At 33.3% G+C, this 24,062-nt stretch overlaps 1 protein-coding gene across 1 annotated transcript in view; it reads left to right on the plus strand.

Moving 5' to 3' along the window:
* The window catches only part of LOC133197696 (unconventional myosin-XVI-like), a 67,185-nt gene extending 43,360 nt beyond the window's left edge, over positions 1-23,825 (plus strand). The window contains exons 32-40 of the mRNA XM_061333853.1: positions 187-282; positions 400-648; positions 11,342-11,380; positions 12,443-12,546; positions 13,767-13,889; positions 14,973-15,005; positions 19,201-19,419; positions 20,184-20,546; positions 21,332-23,825. Of these exons, the coding sequence (XP_061189837.1) occupies positions 187-282; positions 400-648; positions 11,342-11,380; positions 12,443-12,546; positions 13,767-13,889; positions 14,973-15,005; positions 19,201-19,419; positions 20,184-20,546; positions 21,332-21,535 (1,430 nt within the window). The 3' untranslated portion in view covers positions 21,536-23,825. The remainder of the gene's footprint in view (positions 1-186; positions 283-399; positions 649-11,341; positions 11,381-12,442; positions 12,547-13,766; positions 13,890-14,972; positions 15,006-19,200; positions 19,420-20,183; positions 20,547-21,331) is intronic.
* Positions 23,826-24,062: the final 237 nt, after the last annotated feature.

The raw sequence follows: 24,062 nt of genomic DNA on the forward strand, positions 1-24,062 counted from the left end.
TCATGCTTTTTGTCTGATACCATGTTCAGTGTCTGAAAATGACCTATGTTTAACAAAATGAGTAAAATAATCAGTCAGTATGTAAGTGCTGGGCATTTTTTGAAATCTGGTTATAAAAAAGAATAGAAGGATGTTCAATTATATATTGAATGAATTTATGATGTCATTGTTTATATTTTTTTTTAGAAAGAATTAAGAGTACCCCAGAGAAAGATACTGAAGCAGGGGTGAATTTTAAGGCAGTGTTGAAATCAACTGGGGGACCAAAACCATGGGAGAAAGGTAGGCTCAAATTGAGAGACATAAATTACTGTAAAAGTGTATTCATGATTGTAAATAAAAATCTTTCTTACAATTTTTCATTTGTAAATTTTATTGCTGTTCCCTTTTACCCCGTAGATACCTCACCTCCAGCAAATTCTGAGACTTCGGAAGTTGCCATGAATGTGATGACATCATCATTAGATGAGGAGCCTCTTCCTCCTCCTCCTCTTGAGGAAGAACCTTTTAATGAACTCCCCCTCCCTCCCCCACCCCTTGAAGATGATGAATGTGACCAGCTCCCTCCCCCTGTTGTCAGTGAAACACTAGTGCCAGGAACACAGGAGAATCTTAAGAAGAGAAAGATTTTTGAAAAAGAGAAAAAAGGTTGGTATGTTGAGGCTCAAGGGTGTTAAGGGAAGTAACTGTACAAGTGACAAAGACAGGTGGGTGGACTGATTTAGTCAGGAGAAATAATCCTACAGGAGAATTTAAAGAAATCAGTGAATATATGTAAACCGGTAATGATTTTGTCAAGGGAAATAATTCTACAAGAAAGCAAAATGGCATATTATATTGAGTTTATCAAGGGAAAGAACTCTGCAACAGTATATCATTAAAGGATAATTTTATCTGTTTACCTGTCTTCATAGTGAACAATTTTTTATACAATTTTTAGCTCTACTGGTCAGAGACCAGAAGAACTTATGCGATAGTAAGTTGTCTGTCCTCTGTCTGTCTATCTGTCTGTAAACAATTTTTAGCTCACCTGAGCCGAAGGCTCAAGTGAGCTTTTCTGATCACATTTTGTCCGTCGTCCGTCCGTCCGTCTGTCCGTCTGTCTGTCCGTCCGTCTGTAAACTTTTCACATTTTTTACTTCTTCTCAAGAACCACTGGGCCAATTTTGACCAAACTTGGTACAAAGCATCCTTGGGTGAAGGGGAATTTAAATTGTTAAAATGAAGGGCCAAGTCCCCTCACAAGGGGAGATAATCAAGAGAAGACAAAAATAGGGTGGGGTCATTAAAAAATCTTCTTCTCAAGGACCACAGGGCCAGTAAAGCTGAAACTTATATGGAAGCATCCTGGGGTAGTGTAGATTCTAAATTGTAAAAATCATGACCCCCGGGGGTAGGGCGGGGCCACAATAGGGAATACAAGTTTTACATTGAAATATATAGGAAAAATCTTTTAAAATCTTCTTCTCAAGAACCACTGGACCAGAAAAGCTGAAACTTATGTGGAAGCATCCTGGGGTAGTGTAGATTGTAAATTGTTCAAATCAAGACCCCCGGGGGTAGGGCGGGGCCACAATAGGGAATCCAAGTTTTACATTGAAATATATAGGAAAAATCTTTAAAAATCTTCTTCTCAAGAACCACTGGACCAGAAAAGCTGAAACTTATGTGGAAGCATCCTGGGATAGTGTAGATTCTAAATTGTTCAAATCATGACCCCCGGGGGTAGGGCGGGGCCACAATAGGTATTACAAGGGGGGAGTCTGGTAATGAACAGCATGGCCAAAGTTACTCAGGTGAGCGATGTGGCCCATGGGCCTCTTGTTCAAAATGCTACTCCTCCTACAGTTTTGGTCTGATTTCAGTATAACTTGTCACACAAGTACACTACACTAAGACACATAATTCTGTATATCGGTTTTTGATTTCAGGGAACGGTGTTGCCATGGTTACTAAAAATAGAGATTTCTGTGAAATACTTTCAAAATGCTACTCTTCCTACAGTTTTAATCTGATTTCAATATTTTTTGGCACACAAGTAGACAACACTAAGATACATATTTCTATATATCAGTTTTTGATTTCAATGAACGGTGTTGCCATGGTTACTAAAAATAGAAATTTCTGTGAAAAACTTTAAAAACGCTACTTCTCCTACAGTTTTGATCTGATTTCAATATAACTTCGCACACAAGTAGACTATACTAAGATACATAATTTTGTTTTGTACACTAAGATACATAATTCTATGTATCGATTTTTGTACACCAAGATACATAATTCTATGTATCGATTTTTGATTTCCATGAACAGTGTTGCCATGGTTACTAAAAATAGAAATTTCCTTGAAATACCTTCAAAATGCTACTCCTCCTACAGTTTTGGTCTAATTTTAGTATAACTTAGCACACAATTAGACTACACTAAGATACATAATTCTCTGTACCAGATTTGGATTTCGATGAACAGTGTTGCCATGGTTACTAAAAATAGAAATTTTCTTGAAATACTTTCAAAACGCTACTCCTCCTACATGTTTTGTCTGATTTCAGTATAACATGGCATACAAGTAAACTAGACTGAGATACATAATTGATGTTACTGTTTTTTGATTTTGTTGAATGATGTTGCCATGGTTACTTAAATCAAAATTTCTGTAAAATTGTTTTAAAAGGCTATTCCTCCTACAGTTTTAGTCTGATTGCAATAAATCTTTCCACAAAAAGAGACTAAACCAAGGATCATTATTCTATTTATTGCTGTTGCAAAGTTTCAAGTCCAAGTGCTACTTTTATCCTTCTTTTATAAGGACAACCAGTAGAGCTACAGTCTCGTCAGAGACTTCTGGTTTTTTCATTCATTTACATATCTGTTATGCAAATTACTTCCTATGATTTAATGTTTAAATCTACTTTGACTCAAGGTACATGTTCTGGGGCAAAGGATTCATATTTGTTTCAATTATGGGGTGATTTGAAATTAAAGCAAAGTAATTTTATTCACTACTGGAAATATTCAGTAAAAATACACTTATAGTGAACATGCTTAATGATTTAATGCTAACAGCAAAGTGATTTTCATTCTTTGTGGCTTTAAAATATGTTTTGAATTTAATGGATGTAACGAATTACATTTATAATGAAGCATAATTATCCTTCCCTGGTACTTTGTTATAAGCGTGTTTTACTGTATCTGCTTCCCTCATTTCTTGGATACATAGTTTCAATCAAAATAATTTTTTAAAAACCCTGCATAACCGGCAATTGTAATAAACTAAATATTTTGTGCAGCATCTGCCCTAGGGTTTCATTCATGACTCATTGAGAGTTTGAGTTAATTATTTTAAGTGTTATTTTAAGACCCGAGTTAATTCAGTACTCTTGTATACTGGCTGCCATGTGTCTGAGAATCAGTTTGATGGATGGGAATTTCTAAAATGCTCTAACTTTTATAAGTCTTGATCATGGTATCTAATGAACCAAGACAAATATTTACTTTAAATTCTCTACATGTATTTAGATAATCTTAGTCCACATCTTATTATTGGAAGCAGAATTTTCCTGTTACTCTACTGTACTTTTACTTATATAACTAGCAATTGTTTGATCAGATTTAGATCTCAGTAAATCCCACCCATACCTGTGTCATTATGAAGTAGTACAAGCTATCTGACAGATTATCGGTTATGAGATAGATTGTAAAGCCACTGCTGCTGGGATAAGGGGGAGTGCAGTGGTGTGATATTTTTGTCTTATCTGTGATTATGCCCCCTGCTGTGATCCATCAGATCAGAGGGTAAGCTGGGGCTCCCATGGGGGTTCAGGACATGAGTGAGTACTGAGGATCTGACCTAGATTCTGGCCACAAAAGTAGGTCAAATACTTATAATGACTGACTATACTGTTGCCAAGTAGAGCTTTCAGAGATAAATGAGTTATGTTAACCTCATATTCCTTTGAAGGATTTGTGCACTTCTTCATGTTTATGTATTGCATCTCAGAAGTTAATATATACCTAGCAATGTTTCTTAATTCTAACAAATATTCTACTAAATCTATATTACAAGATTCAGAGTCATGCAGTAAGATATAATGAAGAGTCTACTACGTACTTTTTGTGAAAGAGACTCAGATGACAAGATAAGAAATCTCTGTTATATTCTGTGAATTCTGCTGCTCTCTTTGGAAAATTACCAAAATCTAGTTTCCCCCACTGAAGCCTCACTCTCACTATTCCTTCCAAGTTACCGTAGCGATCTGATGTCAGAGAAGTCAGACATATTTGGGATACCTGGATTCTTATTTGTTTCTTTCCTGGTTTTATTTTATTTACCAAAGTTTCTCATAGGATTTATTTAATTAGATACTGAAGGTGAGTTGTGACCTTGTGTTTTAGAATTCCAGAACCTTTGAGTTTTAGCCATTTGTTGTTTGATCCGTAGGTGTGAATGTTCTTCTGGCCATCAGGATAAACTCAAATTATCTCTGACAGAGGGCAGAGACCTACACTCATTTAGATCACTAAAAATTTTTTGATAAATTAATGATTCTGCTTAATTAGAAAATATATTCATTTGTCATGATTTTATTGAAAATCTTGTGTAAAAGGACAAGTGATTAATAATTTTTTAAACCATAATGTTCATTGATGAAAGTTATTTTAGTGATATGTTAATTACAAAATATTAAGATATCCAAGAAATATTTTAAAATTCCCCCCCCCCCCAAAAAAAAAAACAAAAAAAAAAAAACAAAACAACAATAACAATAACAAAATATTTTCAATGAACTTACAGTGGTATGTTAAATATGTGATGAATATTTTCATTTTGAAATGTGGTGTTCTGAATGAAAGCAGAAATTCTGATCCACCCGTTGAGGTTCTGTCAGACTGGAGTAAATTTTTCAGCTTCCTGTCTTTGGAGCCATTATACAACCCCCTCCTGTTTCGTGCTGTAATACTGTTATCTAAGACAGAGGGGTTGTGTTTTTCCCTGCTGAATTGTCTGTCAGCTATATTTAGCTGCCCCCAGCCTTTCTAAGGATGGGGGAAACATTAAGTCATTTTATTGTAATTTCAAGAATTTCAGGAAACAGAAAAAAAGGGAGGAATAAGAATTCAGATATTGTAGTAGGTTTGAAGAAAACAGCTGATTTACTGAGGTGTTGAGGATTGTTTACCAGTACATAAATTCTTAGTGAAATTCTCAGCTGTGGTGATGGATAGCTGATGTTTGAATTGTCTGGGATAAAATCTGATGATTTATAAGAAATAGCTGATTTACAGGGTCCAGTAGAAGGCTATAATTAAGAGCCAAATTATTTCTGTAGGCAATCCATTTTCACAGACAAAATCCATTTGGTTTGACTTCTGCAACACTTGTGCAGTTTTATCACTGCAGTGGAAACTTGTAGATATCTAGGGGCATTACAACATGTACAGTTGTAAATTTAAGTAAATATAGATTAGTTGTTTACTTGGAGAGAAGATATGTACTTAATTATCCAGGGTTATAAGTATTTACTAAAGTGCATTTAAGGATACATTAGTTCAGTGGCCACTGAATTAGTAATCAGGGGGTAATGGTCAGGACCTCATATCCTTGAAGAGAGCAGACAATCCAAGATATGTCTGTGTTTGTTTATAGCAGGAAGTCAAGATTACACATGTAGAACAAACTGAGATGTACTGCTAATCCTGATTCTCTCTGTAACGTTACACATGCTTTAAATTAACATACCACCCTGGCACAGTCATTAACAAATATATTTTGTGTAATAGGGCAGGGATTATTCTGATGAAGATGGAGTACTACAGCTATAATTGTTGCTTGCTGTGGTTCTTTTTGAAAAATAAACAGTTAATTAAGAGGGCTGGGTGGTCGTGGCCATTTTTAGACTATATTGATCTCCTTTACAAGAAGAGCTCCATATAAAGACATACAAAAATGATCAAATTTTAAAACTAAAATGTATGAATTTTTTCTTTGCCAAATGATAGTTGACAGCTTAAGATATCATATCTAAAAAAATAAGTTATATCTGATGGTTAATTTGTTGACCCCCCAGCCTCCTTAATAGGCTTGCTAAAATGAAAATAATGTATAGCCAGGAATGTCCTTGACAGTTATTTAAATGATGTTACTATGATTATGTATACTATATATTAGATTCTGTGGTCTCCCTGAAAATATAAAGCTTCCTTCTTTCCTGCTGCAGCCCGGGAAATATCTAGAAGTAAATCTGGCTTATATTAATAAATAGTATTCTTTGACCATTCCCTGAGAAGAATGATTTTTGTTAAATGTTAAATTATAACAGATTTCCCTCAGAATTTGGTGTCAAGTAGATGGATGTAGAAAACTAATATATCTGATGATGGTCATTTCTCTGTTAAGAAAAATATCAAAGGGAATTTTTTTTTTATCATGGATAAATAGATTTGATGTGAATTTAGAAACATGAAATGCACATTAAGATATTGCATTGATGTTAAGTCTTGAACCATATTCTTTGAAGTTTCAAGGGGAAAAATTTAAGTAATGAGATTTGAACAAAGCACAGATTTCCTCAAGATCTCTGCCAAAAAGACCCCCCAACTACTAAATTTATATTATTTGTTTTAATACCCTTATTTAGTTATAGTTGTGTAAATTTCATGGTCAAAATTGTTCTGTAAAAAATACCTCAGCTTTCCCCAAGAAAAGGGAAAATGTCATTAAGTCATTTTATTGTAATTTCAAGAATTTGAGGATGCAAGTCAGAAAGGAGAAGAAGAACTTAGTTATTATTGTAGTGAGTTTGGAGAATTTGATCAAGTTTTGTACCATTTTCCTGAGGTGTTGAAATTTGTTTACATGAATCCCTATTGAATCATTGCTGAACCCTATAGCTATAAAGCATTAATTAGAATTTCAGACATGCTCTGGCACTCTGTTTCCTCTCAAAGAGAAAAAAAAGGATCATGTAGCTATGATACTTAAAAATGCATGATTTAAAAAAAAAAATTGCACAGTGAGGCAGCAGATCTGTAGGAAAGTAAATCATATTAAGCATAAAGAAATCTTAACTGCAACCCCCACAAGTGTTTGCTGGCCCACAAAGCTGAGTGCTAAGATGGAGTAGGAATAAATAAACTGCATGTATCAATAAGCTGTCAGATAGGAAGAAATATTCAGAAATCAAAACAGCAGAATACATACATCCAACATGGCAGACAGGGTTTACACAGTTCCTACATTTTATGATTCTTCACTGAAACAGTGTAACACCTGGTTCTGAACATATGCTGGAAGAGCCTGTAAAGACAGTCCACTTACAATTTACAGCAGGTTCTGATGTGCTGTTTGCTTGTGAAAGTGAAGGGGGGACCTTTTATAATGAAGTTGACTGCAAACCATAAATTTCCATACATATATATGAATTATTAATATGTTTTACGTATGTGCAACGTTGGTGCTAACACAGCTGTATTCATTACTGAATACCAATCAAAAATCTTTACAGCTTTACACTTTTAACTTTGATCCACGTCTTCAAACAACATGAGACCAGTCTACAGACTGTGACGTCACATGATGTCGCAAGTTAGATTCACTTCCTTAACAGAGTCTAAATAGTTCAAAATTTTTAATGTAATTATTTTTGGATTTCTTTAAGCTCTTGCTTCTTTTAGTGTCCAAGAGTATAGCAGTATATTTTTCTTTGCTTGGTTTTCCAGTATAAAAAGAATTCTTTGATATACGCAGATGGAACAGATCAGTCAGACTGGAACAGGAACCTGTGTGGTTTTTTTCAGCCACTTAGCCATCTTGTTGTTATGGTGTTATATTCCTTTATCGATAGCTAACTACCTATAACCATCCTGCTGTAACTGTACATTTCTCTACCATTTAACCATTCATTGTTACCTCTTTATATTTCTCTACCACTAAACCAGCCTTTAATCTCTTTATATTTCTCCAATGAACAATCCATTGTAATCTCTTTATATATCTCTACCACTTAACCATTCATTGTAATCTCTTTATATTTCTCTACCAATTAACAATCCATTGTAATCTCTTTATATTTCTCTACCTCTTAACCATCCATTGTAATCTCTTTATATTTCTCTACCAATTAACAATCCATTGTAATCTCTTTATATTTCTCTACCACTTAACCATTCAGTGGAACCTCTTTGTATTTCTCTACCACTTAACCATTCATTGTAATCTCTTTATATTTCTCTACCACTTAACCATTCATTGTAATCTCTTTATATTTCTCTACCGCTTAACCATTCATTGTAATCTCTTTATATTTCTCTACCACTTAACCATCCATTGTAATCTCTTTATATTTCTCTACCACTTAACCATTCATTGTAATCTCTTTATATTTCTCTACCAATTAACAATCCATTGTAATCTCTTTATATTTCTCTACCACTTAACCATCCATTGTAACCTCTTTATATTTCTCTACCAATTAACAATCCATTGTAATCTTTTTATATTTCTCTACCACTTAACCATCCATTGTAATCTCTTTGTATTTCTCTACCAATTAACAATCCATTGTAATCTCTTTATATTCTCTACCACTTAACCATTCATTGGAACCTCTTTGTATTTCTCTACCACTTAACCATTCATTGTAATCTCTTTATATTTCTCTACCACTTAACCATTCATTGTAATCTCTTTATATTTTTCTACCACTTAACCATTCATTGTAATCTCTTTATATTTCTCTACCGCTTAACCATTCATTGTAATCTTTTTATATTTCTCTACCACTTAACCATTCATTGTAATCTCTTTATATTTCTCTACCACTTAACCATCCATTGTAATCTCTTTATATTTCTCTACCAATTAACAATCCATTGTAATCTCTTTATATTTCTCTACCACTTAACCATTCATTGGAACCTCTTTGTATTTCTGTACCACTTAACCATTCATTGTAATCTCTTTATATTTCTCTACCAATTAACAATCCATTATCTCTTCATATTTCTCTACCACTTAATCATTCATTGTAATCTCTTTATATTTCTCTACCAATTAACAATCCATTGTAATCTCTTTATATTTCTCTACCACTTAACCATTCATTGTAATCTCTTTATATTTCTCTACCACTTAACCATTCATTGTAATCTCTTTATATTTCTCTTCCACTTAACCATTCATTGTAATCTCTTTATATTTCTCTACCACTTAACCATTCATTGTAATCTCTTTATATTTCTCCACCACTTAACCATTCATTGTAATCTCTTTATATTTCTCTACCACTTAACCATTCATTGTAATCTCTTTATATTTCTCTACCACTTAACCATTCATTGTAATCTCTTTATATTTCTCTACCACTTAACCATTCATTGTAATCTCTTTATATTTCTCTACCAATTAACAATCCATTGTAATCTCTTTATATTTCTCTACCACTTAACCATTCATTGTAATCTCTTTATATTTCTCTACCACTTAACCATTCATTGTAATCTCTTTATATTTCTCTACCACTTAACCATTCATTGTAATCTCTTTATATTTCTCCACCACTTAACCATTCATTGTAATCTCTTTATATTTCTCTACCACTTAACCATTCATTGTAATCCCTTTATATTTCTCTACCACTTAACCATCCTGTTGTAACTTCTTTGCATTTTTTTACCACTTAATCATCCTGCTGAGGCCATTACATTTCTCTACCACTTAATAATTGTAACCATTCTGTTATGATCTCTTTAAGTTTCCTACCACTTAACCATTCTGTTGTTACATATTACATTTCTCTACCACATAACCATCCTGCTAAAATTGCCCACATGACACAGTGGTTAGAGGGAAGGTCTTGCTTTCTTTTAGAGTCTCAAAGTAAGGAGTTGTTCCATACATCACAGCTTTAAATCACACTTCAGGAAGTTGAGTGTGAATAGTGGCCGCTCTAATGAAATTTTAGAAACCGAGGTCCTGTGTTGTGGATGTTAGCAGGAAAAGATCTCTCACTGCTAAATGGCCATAATGCTGGGTGTAGGTCTAATTTTACATCCTCCAAAGGCATTCTACCCTATCATCCAATTGAATCTCATCTCATCTCATTCAGTCCATCCACTAAGCTTTAGAAGTTTTGTAAACTATTGCTGTTTTCAAGAAATAGTCTGAAATCCACTCATATGAAGATACATGTAGTACCCCTGTGTTGTGGGAATAAAATAATGTCCGCATGTCAGATACCGAAAGATTAACATGCAGCAGTCAACGATAAACTATTGATCTATGTATTAATAAAAAACACATAAAAAAATAGGAATGTATACTGATATTGTAAATCTTAGGTTGTCATAGAAACAGAAATAGAGTACCTTACATTGTCTTCTTTGACACAGATTCTTTGGGATTATTGCTGTGGATTATTGAAGGAAGATTGTGGGATTATCTATAAGCTGGTACTTGTATACTTTCTATATTCTCAGTGATGATAATTCAGTCCAGTGGTAATTACAGATGGTACTTAGTGGATGGTTTAATTATATAATGTTAGATGTATATAATATGGGTGTGGCACTAGGGTATGTAGATCACGGATCAGCTTTATCACTCTCTTCTCATCATTAATCACTGTCAAATAAATATCTTTAGGAGATTTACAGATTTTATAAAATCATGTCTTTGATTATTAAATCTCAGGACCTACACCAATTAAAAGAAAAGCCTACTTCGGTTGTGGCATCTTTTAAGGGTATTTACAAAGATGTCAGATGTTTAATTTTTCTGATAATATTCTGAAAGGAAATGTGAAATAATTATAATGGTGTTTACCCTTATAGATATGGACAATAATCAATTTAATTAACAGTGTATGAATCTGGATCTGTATTGAGGCTAAGTGCATTTTTGTATTGCTTCCTGTAATGATCCTCGCGGTGTTGTCTTGGATCCAGGTTCTTAATGAAGCAGAAAACTAATGGATAATAAATAGACAGAACTTGTAGTGGTATTTTTAGAGCACAAAAAACTATGATTTATCAGGAACCGCTTAGATACACAATCTGTTAAATAAGACAGCTGTTGTAAGACAAGGGTCAGGAGTTACCTGCCCTTACATTACAAAGGAAGTCACTGTTTGTATGAGCAGATGATGGCTTGGATGTACTTTACAGTTAGTAAAGAGCTCAGGATCATATTAGAAATAAATTACTTCTTAGTCTCAGAAAATTGCATGCTGCATAGTACTAAGCATGCAACTATGTGCAAGCAGCATGAGCTGAAACAGTGAAATTGTGGCCATTTAATTTGAGATTTTCACTTATTGTATAAAGAATTTAATCTGTTTTCCAGATACTGGTGACAATATGGACATTGATCTAGATGAAATTGGTAAGTACAAATTATAAATTTTCTCTGTTATGATATATTATACAAAATATAACCAATAATATAATATTGAATTGTTAGTAAAAAATCTACTCAAATCTCAAAAAAGGTATTCTATAGGTATTATGACCAAAAAAACCATCAAAGAATTAATTCAATATTTAAACTTTCTTCTTTTCATTTACCCTTTTCTTGTCCATTTTATCTCATTATCCCTGCACAATTATTTACAAAGAGGGTAATAATTTGGTGAAGCTATGAATTTGGGGTATATCTATATATTAGCTCACCTGAGCTGAAGGCTTGAACAATTTGTCTGTTGTCTGTCTTCATTTTTGTCATTGTTGGTGTCGTTGAAAACTTTTAACATTTTCATCTTCTCCTCCAGAACCAATGGGCCAATTTCAATCAATCTTGCCACAAAGCATTGTTGGGGGAGGGTGATTCAAGTTTGTTCAAATAAAGGGCCACGCCTTCTTTCAAGGGGAGATCATTAAGATTAAATGAAAATTTAATGGCATGAATAATCTTTCAAAAATCTTCTTCTCAAGAACCACTGGGCCAGAAAAGATGAAACTTATATGAAAGCTTCATTACATAGTGTAGGTTTAGGTTTGTTCAAATGATTAGTCATATTTATATGGAAGCATGCATCCTCAGGTAGTGTAGATTCAAGTTTATTCAAATCATGACTTTGAGAATAGGGTATAGCCACAATATGTGATCAAAGTTTTACTTGGGAATGCAGTATATTGGGGGGGGGGGGGGGGGTCTGATGTAGAGCAGCAGTTCCATAGTGATGTAGGTGAGCATTGTGGCCCATAGGCTCAATGTATGTTTGTCAAAATTAAGCACATTGAAAAATTCTTCTGTTATGCATTCCTTAATATTTATTATGTTTATGATGTGTGCCTGCCATATCGATATTGTGTATTTTAAATTTTAAAAACTAGTACATGTAGTTATAAAATCTTCCAGGTTTTGGTCACATAAAATTGCGGTTTTCTATATTTCAATTTATAACTTTTCTTATGTGTTCAATACATTCACTTGTCACCATTTCAGATTACAATCAAATTCCTGGCTATGTTCCCATTACAAATGCTGTTCCTAACTGGAAGAAAGATATGATTATAAAGAAAAACGAAGAGAAAGTTCGAGAATATGTGGTAATATATTAGTGTATTCACTCTGATTGGATCCTATAGAAATCATATTGTTCAACTGTCTGTCTATATGTCAATCAACACTTTATTTGACTCGATAACTTAAACAGTTCTCACTGTAACATTTTCAGATTCTGTACAGAAATACTTTTAAAAGGAGAATGACACCTATAAGTTTTAGGGTCATATCGCTTTGTCTATCTGTCTGTCTATATGTCTTCCATAAGTAATTCTAACCCATATGAGTGATTTTTTTCATGTCACCTTCCTTATGTGCTCCATTTTATTGTAACATTACTGAGGCTTAGTTGTCACTTTCGTCTGACAGTCTTCAAAGGGAATCTATCTGACTGTGTCAATTTTCTGGTCACTTTCCTCTGAGAGCTCTCAGCAGGACCCTCTCTGAATGTGTCAGTTGTCTGGTCACATTCCTCTTACATCCCTTAGCAGGACCCTCTTTGTGTCAGTTTTCTGGTCACTTTCCTAAGACAGCTCTCAATGGGGCCCTCTTTGATTGTGTCAGTTTTCTTATCACTTTCCTATGGCAGCCCGACCTCAGTTTTCAATTATCGTGGGCTAGTGGCCTACTACCCTGTGAATACATAGGGAAAGTTCCCCAAAAGCTTTTTCTTAAGAAATATTTTGAAAGCTTGTCAAGTTGTGCAGATTCAATATTTTTCAAATGATGGGCCAAAAGGGTAGGGTGAGGCTATAATAATTGAATATGGGGTCAAACACAGGTATAAGGTGACATAAGTGAGTGTTGTGGCCTATGGGCCTCTATTCTTTTGTGATACATGGCAACTGTACACGATTTAGTGAGAAATACATAAATTTATAATATAAATAGGGTTTTTGTTTTACATGTGTATTACATTGTATTGATATACTGGTAGGTATTGTCTGACTCAGGTATGGTTAGTTATCCAAGTCTTTATTAAGAGACTACTACTCCTCTTCAGTTATATGATTTTTTATAGAGGTTACATTAGACTTTCATAAGTTTTCAGTCTATAGTAACACCCAGTGGACAAAAAGTGGTTGATTTTTATATATTGGCAATCTTTAAGGATTGTTTGGCATTTAAGGACTAGGTAGTCATAACATCTTGGATTCTCCCTTCAATGTAAATTTATGTGACTGTGAATGAAGAGGATGTGATTTTGTGTCCACTTTACTCTGAGTAGATCATTTAAAATTATCTCCCTTCCATTGTGTTAAAGGAGGAACTGAGGCGGAAAAAAGCAGAGGCACTGAAATGGAAAGATGTTCCAGAATGGAAAAGAAAAATGTTGGAGAAGAAGGAGAGAGAAAAGCGAGAACAAGAGGAGGCCATGACACAAGCAGTAAGAGTTGTCTTCCCTGATGCAGCATTATCTCCCCTCCCACTAATTTCCCAGTTATTTAAAGTTTTCAGTGTGGATCGAATGCTGAATATGTTGTGATGCATGGTTTAAGAGTAATGAATTTGATGCAGGGGTTCTATTTATTTAAGATAATTCAAAGGTCTTTTAAAGAATAAAATGGCTACAATTTGTCAGTCAAAAAATGCAAGCATCTTCACATAATATTACTTTAAATTTAAAAATCAAAGTTGATTTTTCTATTTCTACTACAGGACAGTAAGGTTTTTGAAATCCAGAATTTTGCATAAGTACATAAAAATTAGATAAAGGCGTCTGAAAAAAAGGACAAGAAGCTTCAATTAGTGTAAATGTCATGCAGAAGAATTCTTAATCAGATTTAATTATTGCTGGTAAAATTGTGTGCATCCATGTTTTGTTTAGTATCATTTAATTGTCAGTAAGAGTTAGTGGTTAGGTTATTCAAACAAAATGCTTTGGCTTCTTGATTTCTTTATAAAGTTTAATACATTACAAATATCAGAAGTTCATAAAGTGCCTTTCATTCCTTCATCATTAAATTGGGGTGTGAAATCTTTGGATTATTTTAAAAATAAATCAGATTAAATATTCTAGAACAGTCTGGCAGTTGCACTTTTCAGCAGTAGTTCTGTGCTACACCTGTGAAGTTCCTGATAAAGTTAGGTTAAATGATTAGTCTGTGTGACCCAGAACTAATGAGTGAAATTGATGCAAATAAAAATGCATGGCTTCATCCATGAAATAGATTTTTTTACTGGCTTGTTTGGTGGTTTGAAATTTAAATAAATAAAATTTAATTTAAAAAAAGGGAAGGAAACAAAATTCAACAGAAGGAAGGAAAATGATCCACATTACTTACTCAAAAAGAAAAAAAATGATATTAAAGGGAATTATAAGGCATTGTATTTTTTTGAAAAATGTAGATAACTATATAGATATTTGAATGAGTTGACTTTGAAGTGAATTACTAAAAGCATGCGACTAACTACCTGAGTGTAGGTAATTAGTAGTTGTAGATTGCATTGTGACATGTTTTATTTGTAGGCTCAGCAGAAAGAGAGGGCAAAGGCCACCAAAGTAAGCTATACATTTAATGCACTGAATTACAGTAGGGAAAGGGAAGGTGAGGATATAGAGAACAATGTCTGCAAAAACAATTCTTATACCAAACATAGTATTTTTTAAATTAGTTTTTTTTTTCTTGAATAATCGAAAATTGAATTTTGTGAGACATTTCAAGCTACTGAAAAAAATCACCAGATCATATTTCACTGTTTACAGAAAACAAAGGATTGTTTTCAAAATGATTGCTTGAAATTTGTACAAATTGCTAACAAACTATTTGATATCTATTGCGCATATAATCCTTCAATAGAATACAGATTGGAAGGGAACATTTGTTTCGTATACTTGAGGTGTATTAATGATAATGACTTAAAATCTTACTGGAAGTGATTGTTTGGGCAGACTTTTGTTTTATATCCCTATTTTGTTTCCCTACGGTAACTATGTAAATCATACTAGGCACTGATAATGCTAATTTAAATGAAAGTAGAAAATGTCACCTTTTAATAACTTAATATATTACCAAAATAGGCTCATACTTGTACAATAAAAATGCATTTATTTTAAAGATCTTATTACATTATTTAAAAGAAGCTGATTCTTGTTTTAATTTTTAAAAATAAAAATTAATTGCATTACTTATGAATACATGTAAGAAATTATTAGAAGTTACATTTACTATGGACATTAATTGTAAGTTTTGGTTTACTGTTATTTGATCTTTGGAAAAGTTGATCAACAAATGGAAACAAGAATAAATTTCCTCTATACAGAAAGTTCATGAAGAGTTTTGTGACCCAGAATTGTTTTGAGATTTTGCGACTTCATTGGTCCATATCTGTTTACCCACAGAAACAATCTTTCTTGCGATGGACTTTCTTGAATTCCACTCTTTACCCATCAAAGACCAAATGTTTTGCTATTATCCCCATTCTTGTCTTTTTTTTTTCTAGCTTTCCTTTTCCATCAACCTTTTAAGTCATTTTCCACTTCTTTTCTTTCAAAAATCCCAGCAATGATATTCAAACCATGCCTGCATGATGTTCTCTATTTCTTTCTTTGGTTGCAGATCTTGTATATGATTTTTTTCGAGTAATTAATAGTTTTCATGCCAATCGAGCTGCTGTGTCATGGTAGGTTAACTTTGAAGTGTTATCTTGATATGTTTTTCACCTTGAAATAATTCAATATGCAAAAAATCAGGATTATCTGGTAAAACACATTTTTTCTTTGTATTTGATTCTGAATTTATTTTGTTTATTTTTAAAAATTGTAGTTAATTTTAAGTGATCTTTAATAATGTTAGAGATGAATTATTTTTATATCAAATATATAACTCTAGAATAATTTTTCTGGGTGTGCCTATCAACAACCCTCTGACATTTCTACATCTCTTACTACATTCTTTTTGTCCGTCATTGCTGAGCAATGCCAGGAAATTTCTGGCGATTCAGTAATTCTCTGTGATGGTTTTACTTCCCTTTGATTGTCGGTACAAATTCACTACATCCTACACAAACTCCTGCCTACTATCTAGCGTTTCTATTCAGACAATAAACCATTAACACCAGGAACTGTGTTACATGGCTCTGTTACATCTATATCTACTGACAGATTTCTGTTCCTCCATCTTTTCCCTCCCCCATTTTGTTAACATTAGAAGTCTAACACCCCAGAATGGCTTCCATCCAGGAAATTGTTCCAAGAATCTAGTTATAAGACGTTGAACTCTATTTACGTAGCTAACTTAGCTTTTCATTCTTGGTTAATTCAGTATTTCTCTCATTATGATGTTAACCAGTTCAAGACAGCTTCATTTGTAAATAATTCTTGATTCAATATTTTACACTGTATTGATTGTAGCCATTGGTTCAGTATTTTAAACAATTAACTTTTCATTCAAGGTAGAGTATTTTACACAATTAACTGTTCCTTCTTGGTTGAGTATCTGATACTTTTAACTGTTCCCTTTTGGTTTAGTTTAACTTTTCATCCTTGGTTCAGTATTTTACACAGTTATTTTTTCCTGAATGGTTGAGTATTTTACACTCAAATGATTGTAGCCAGCACTGAACTGGATTGAGGTATTTCATGTTGTCTATTCCATTGTTACCTTTACATTATCTCACCTTGCCAGGGGCTACCTTGAACCTTTCTAATCAAAGTGTCTAGTTGATGTGGGTTTTTATACCCCCGCTCCGAAGGAGAGGGGGGTATACTGTTTTACCCTTGTGTGTCTGTCTGTCTGTCTGTGTGTCTAGCTGTCTGTCTGTCCGTAACAAATTTTTCTCCACAGTTTTCTCAGCAACTACTCATCGCAGGTGCTTGAAATTTTAGCACACACTTTGTTGAGGTATGCCATATGGTGGGATTCATTTTTGTACAAATCTGATGTCAACTTCCTGTTTATCCATGCGTCTGTCCGTACCCTACATAACAAATTTTGGTCGCAGTTATCTCAGCAACTACTGATTGCAGTTGCTTGAAATTTAAGCACACTTTGTTTAGGCATGCCATATGGTGAGATTTATTTTTGTACGAATCCAATGTCAACTTCCTGTTTATCTGTGCATCTGTCCGTACCATACATAACAAATTTTGGTCGCAGTTTTCTCAGCAACTACTGATTGCAGATGCTTGAAATTTTACCACATTCTTTGTTTAGGCATGCCATATGGTGGGATTCATTTTTGTGTGAATCCGATGTCAACTTCCTGTTTATCCGTGCGTCTGTCCATACCATACATAACAAATTTTGGTCGTAGTTTTCTCAGCAACTACTGATTGCGGATGCTTGAAATTTTAGCACACTTTTTGTTTAGGCATGTGTATGGTGGGATTTATTTTTGTACGAATCCGATGTCAACTTCCTGTTTATCTGTGTGTCTGTCCATACCATACATAACAAATTTTGGTCGCAGTTTTCTCAGCAACTACTGATTGCAGATGCTTGAAATTTTAGCAAGCTCTTTGTTAAAGCATGCCATATGGTGGGATTTATTTTTATATGAATCCGATGTCAACTTCCTGTTTATCCGCACATCTGTCCATAACTGAACTTGTGTACATTCACATCAGAATGTATATTCACATCAAAGCGGGGGTATTACTATTGAGCATTGGCTCACAGACTTCTTGTTTGTCATCAACTTCCTTCTTTTGACACAGATATAAAGAACATCAAGCTACATAATTCTTGGTTGATCAAGTCACTCATGTGACCTACAGTATCTGTTTTTGTCCATCATTTGTCACATCAACTTCTTTTCTAGAACTGTAGGGCAAATTTCAAACAGACTTAGTTCAAAACATCCTTGGATGATGGTGGTTAAAATTAATACAAAAGAAGCACCCACCTTTTCTAAGGGGAGATAATGAAGAAGTAATAGAAAAAAAGGGTTCATTTACAAAACTACTCCTCAAGAATCACTGAGAGAGAAGCAACAAAGCTTTTGGGGAAGCTCTGTTACACAGTGAAGATTTTAGTGTGTTCAAATGGTAAAACCTTGGCCTCTTGGGCAGGGCTAAGCTACATAAGGAATTAAAAGGAAAAATCTTTGAATGTCTTCATCTTAAATCCAAGGCAAGAAATTCTCAAACATGTATCCAACCACTCACATGTAGTGTAACTTCTAGTTTAATTTTTTTTTTAAGGTTATGGCCCCTGGGCCAGGAACAGGACCACAAGAGGAAACAAAATTTTACTTAGAATTTTTTTTTTTCCTAAGCCTTCTCAAGAACTCCAGGGATTCAGATTTTCAAATTTATTTTTATGCATCATAAATAGATTGTGGTAAAGTTTGTTCACATCATAGCCCCTGGTGAAGTTGCCATCAAACCTCAATATACTGTGCTTCAAAATTGTTCTTTGAAATAGGACTTTAATTTGTTAACCACAGTAAAGGATTTCATTTAAGATATTCATTTGTTGGGAAGAAAATGCTGACTCAAGTATAGATTTTGGCCTATGGGCCTGTTATTTGCTTAGCTCAATAATTACAACCTTCCCATTTAATAAGTCACAATAGTAACACTTTAATCACATTTGTAACTCTTCCTCTGTTAAAATGTCAGTTACCAGTCGTTACTCTGTGTGTCACCATTGTTACAATGTTATGTTCACTGTTATATATGAAGTATAAATTAATAACAATGAATGTCACCATTGTATTGTAGTCTTTGTTGTGTAACTGTTTCTCTGTTGTAGATTAAACCTGTGTTACAGAAACGCCAGTCCTTTGATGACACCCAAACCAACAATAGCAATAATGCCTCCTCTGTTACTAAGAAACCTGTTTCCCCTGTTACTAAGCAACCTGAAACCCCACCTATTGCTAAGCAACCAGATAAATCACCTGTAACCAAGAAACTGGAGACACCACCTGTTACTAATACTCCAAAGAATTCAGCTAAAGTCACAAATGATGTAAGGTTTAGTCTGGGACTTAAGTGGGAGATATTGTATTAAAGTTATTTAAACTCAATAACAACATGAAATAATTTATGTACAGTACGTATCTGATAAGATGAAATGAAGTTCTAAGTGAGCTGCTATTGCACTCTATTTTATTTTTGCATGTACACAAAACTCGAATAACATTTTGAAAAGGAGACACGTTTTAATTTTTTTTTTCATTTTTTTTTTACAAATATGAAGGAAACATAGAGTACTTTATGTCATAGTTTGATAAAGCTGGTTTTTGTTAGGTCAAATATAAGAAAAAGTAACACCAGGTAAGAGGAACAGTTTGAGAAATGGTCTGGAATAACAATGGCAGCAATAACAAAATAACTGAATAGTGTGAAGCATTTCCCATGTAAACTGCTGGAGAGCATGTCTGAAAAACTCTGTTAAATCTGACTGGTTTTCATCTGAAATGTGTGAAGAGTTTTAATGAAAAAAGGGTTTTGGGATATGTAATTACATGATTTCATGTAAATTATACAAGAATAATATTTAAAAATGGCATTGAATAATGAGTTTTACACATTAATACTGAGGAGATGGGATGAATGCTTTAGTCAGTGGCAGAATAACATTTATTTATGCACAACATACCAAGAAGATCAAATATTATTTATATATAGATAATATTTTACTTAAATATAACTAAAAGCTTTTGATTTTAAAATCAAATAGAACATTTGCCAGATATGCATTCAATTTTGAACCATGTGATCACTGTTTAGGATGAATCACATGATGAATGTACTATGGACGAGTCACATGAAGACCAGACTTTTGAAGGGGGATCTATTGAGGAATGTGCTAAGGAAGGGTCACATGACCAGTGTGATGAGGAAGGGTCATATGACCATTGTGATGAGGATAGATCACATGACCTGTGTAGGGAGGATGGGTCATTTGACCAATATGCTAAGGAAGGGTTACTTGACCAATATGCTGAAGAAGAGTCACATGACCAATATGCAGAGGATGGGTCATGTGACAAGTGTGCTGATGATGGGTCACTTGAACAATGTGATGAAGATGGGTCACATGATCAGTGTGATAAAAATACTAGTAGGTCATGTGACCAATATGTTGGTGATGTAAGCATTTCTTGTTCATCTTGATGCTTATGTCCATCTATTGGCAAAAGTCATGAATTGGCTGATGAGGTTTGTTCCTGCCTAGATATGTATACTCATTGACCCAAATAAAGATCTTACAATATGCATCATTTGATTCAGTAATGTATCGGGTGTTTATACATGCAAGATGACAACCTTGATATTGGAGCTCTTATTGTATCATCACTCTTCATGTACTTGTCCATCTATAAAACCACCTAGTTAAACCCTGTTTCATTCTTTTTAATCTCATTAAAACATATCAAAACTATAAGACTCATGTTCATGATGTATTGTCATTTACCAGGGTTTATAGTGACCAGATGCAACAACTTGGACACAAAATGTGGTATTGAATTATGACATTTATTTCTTTCTCTGTTTCAGCGATTAGTCCCCAAAAATTTCTGTACATGTGTTTCTAATAGCATGGATTTTATCAATGCATGGAACAATGCATGAAAAACTAAAACTTATCCCAATTTGTATTCCTTCCAATCAGATTGTATGAGTCATGGTTTTACTAATTTTAAAGTTTGATAACAAATGGAGCTATTGATAAGTACAGTTCCTGATTAACTCCCCTTTGTCTGTTTCCTTAAATATCTGATTTTGAACACTTGTTTAATTAATATATATTTTTTGAAGATAAACATTTTATTTTTTGAAATTTGCTGCAGATGTAATGTTTTTAAATAATGCAATTTGTAGGTTTCATGTGAAAGTTATCTCCCTTTTATGATTTTGAATTTCTCTGCTTTCAGGAACGAGAACAGGAGGAAAGAAAGAGAGAACAAAAAAGACAACAGATTGAAAGACAGGCACAAATGGAGAAAGAATTGGAAGGCATTCCAGCATGGAAGCGTGAAATCATGATGAAAAAAGGGGCAGCTCCAACAAATTGGGGGGATGAAAGGGAGGAGATTAATCGAGATGACGACGAAGAAAACGAGGCAAATCATGAATGAAACAATTCCAAAAAATTAGGTCATTTTATTTTTGTATAAGTCATATTGATTCCTACACAGTATCTCTGTTGTCTTTAAGAAGACAACTGTGTACGGGGGTAAACAGGACACATTTTATGGTCTGCCAATTCTTTGTCATTTGTTGATCTGTCTACAAATGTGTGGAAAGTTGGGAGGGGGAAGGGGGGGGGGTGTCAGACATTAGGGATCTTAGAATTGGATACTTTATTGTTATTTTGCATGAAATGCTGTTTAAAAATTTAATTGTGGTGATAATTAAATTTGTGAAGATAAATCTTAATATATTATGCCTTAATTTGTTAGTATTATAATATTAATGTTTGATTTTATCTGTATACTTGATACTGATATTAATGATACACAAACATTTACTGATAGGGTATCAAAATTTAAATTGTGTTCTATGTGCATAGAGTCTTTCTGCTCAAAAAAGTTATTTATTAAGATTTACTTGCAGTAAATAAGTATAATATTTTAAATATGGAAACTAGTTGAATAAAGTTGAGAAATGCAACCTTTGGGTTAAAATTCTCTTAGATTTTTGGGGCTTTTTTTGTGTTTTGCTTCAAAGTTTGATGCTATAAAGTGCCTTTCCCTAGGCTGCTATTATTTAGTGTTTATAAGGCTTTATATCATTTAAGTTGAAGAATTGTACTGTATTCTATGGTCTTGTAGAGTACAACATTCGTCATCCTCACAATGTCAGGGGTCTGGAGTCAACATGTTGCCATTGAACCCCTTACAAAGAACATTTGATTTTTTTTCCTGCTTAATTGCTTCTGTCATTGAGAAGCACCAATCAAATTGAAACTTTTATAAGTTAAGACAGATGTGTTAACTTTCTAGAAAGGAGTCAGTTGACACATCAAATGCACGTTACAAGTTGTTCATCACTGAAAAGCTTAATGTTGTTGGTCAAGAGATGAGAAAAAACATCAAGATTTGCAAACTTCCCTAAAGACGTCGCTGCTATCAGCTTATAAATATTGAATGATCTATGTCAGGGGTCCAACCGCAATGAGATGATTCAAGACCCCTGACGTTGTGAGGATAAAAAAATTTCTGTATCTGCATATACAGCATAATTTATTTTAAATTTTATATGACATGTACGAATTTAAGAGGTGTAGGATATGAAAGTAAAGGATGAAATGTAATGAATTTTCATCTCATTTGTATATGGAATTCCAGTCAGTCCCTTTTAATTCTTATTAATTCTGTCTTTTCATTGTTGGAGAGAAAAACAGATTAATGCAGTTAAAGAATGTACATCTCAAGAATCAATAGTTAGTAACTATAATTTTCAATCGAAGGGGCAGTCCAAAAAGACACCCTTTTCCGATCATCAGGCAAAACATTATGGATGTAACTTTTTCAGCTTTAATGATCCTTGCATAAATATCATATGAATGTATTGTAAGTGATGTTTCAGTTTTTGTACTCTATAGTCTATGTGCTGATAAGCTGTGTATCTCGTATTTGCTGAAAAAAAGTTTCATCAATTGCAATATAGTGCAAGATATTGTCAATAAACAAGAGAAGGTAATTGTGAAATTCATTTAACATTCAAGGAGTGATTTCCCTTTAAAACCTGACAAAAGGAAGGTGCAGCATTATATTTTATATTTGTCAATTTTGTGTGAAAGGATGAGAATATTATACTAGATTTCTCTGAATATTTGAAAGTAGAACCATATGAAAGCAACTACATGTATATTATTTTATTGATTTTTTTTTTACCTTGTCACTCATTTTTATCAAGGTTTTTAAAATGCTTTAAACAGATGAGATGATCTGCCAAATAACAATTTTGACTGATTTTATTTTGTTGATATACTAATATGCTTTAGCATGCAAGGAGTTAAGATACTTCGAAATGCAGTTTTATATGCATTTTAAATTTAAACGGTGCTTTATATCGATATATTTACATTTTGTTTTTTGTTTTTTTTTCATTTTATCATAGTCTAGAAAACCTTTGTTAGAGTAGTTTTTTTTTCAGTTGAGAAATGCAGATATTTTTAACACTTCATGAAATATCTAGTTCTTGAATTATAAAAATTAGTTCAACTGTCAGTTTGTCTCTGTTTAACAGTTTCTTTAACTATAAGATACAAAATTTGGTCTGACTGTCCATTTTTTTAAATACCAGGTTATACAGTGTATGTTAATATATCTATGGAACAGATAATGCAGAACTTTGTTATATTGTCTGGTCATTTCTGTATTATAGCACTCATTGGTCAAATAAAGTCTTCTTACCCTCATATTTCTATAGTCTTTACTCTGGTGATTTGTATAATGTTGACACCACATTAATTAAAAGTTGTTCAGGAAAATATAATGAATGGTCATAATTAATGGTTATATTTGAACAAAATCTTGAAATCAAGAAAAAAAAACTTGACATCTAAAGATAATGGGGAGGAATAAATATATCAATAATGTGCTTGTTGATATCTTCATTGTCATGGCAACAGGAGTTAATGCCATGATTGTTGCGTAG

This window comes from Saccostrea echinata, unplaced genomic scaffold (genome assembly GCF_033153115.1).
Source record: "Saccostrea echinata isolate AGI-Se365-2 ecotype Australia unplaced genomic scaffold, CSIRO_AGI_Sech_v1 ptg000001l, whole genome shotgun sequence".
Taxonomy (NCBI): Eukaryota; Metazoa; Mollusca; class Bivalvia; order Ostreida; family Ostreidae; genus Saccostrea; species Saccostrea echinata.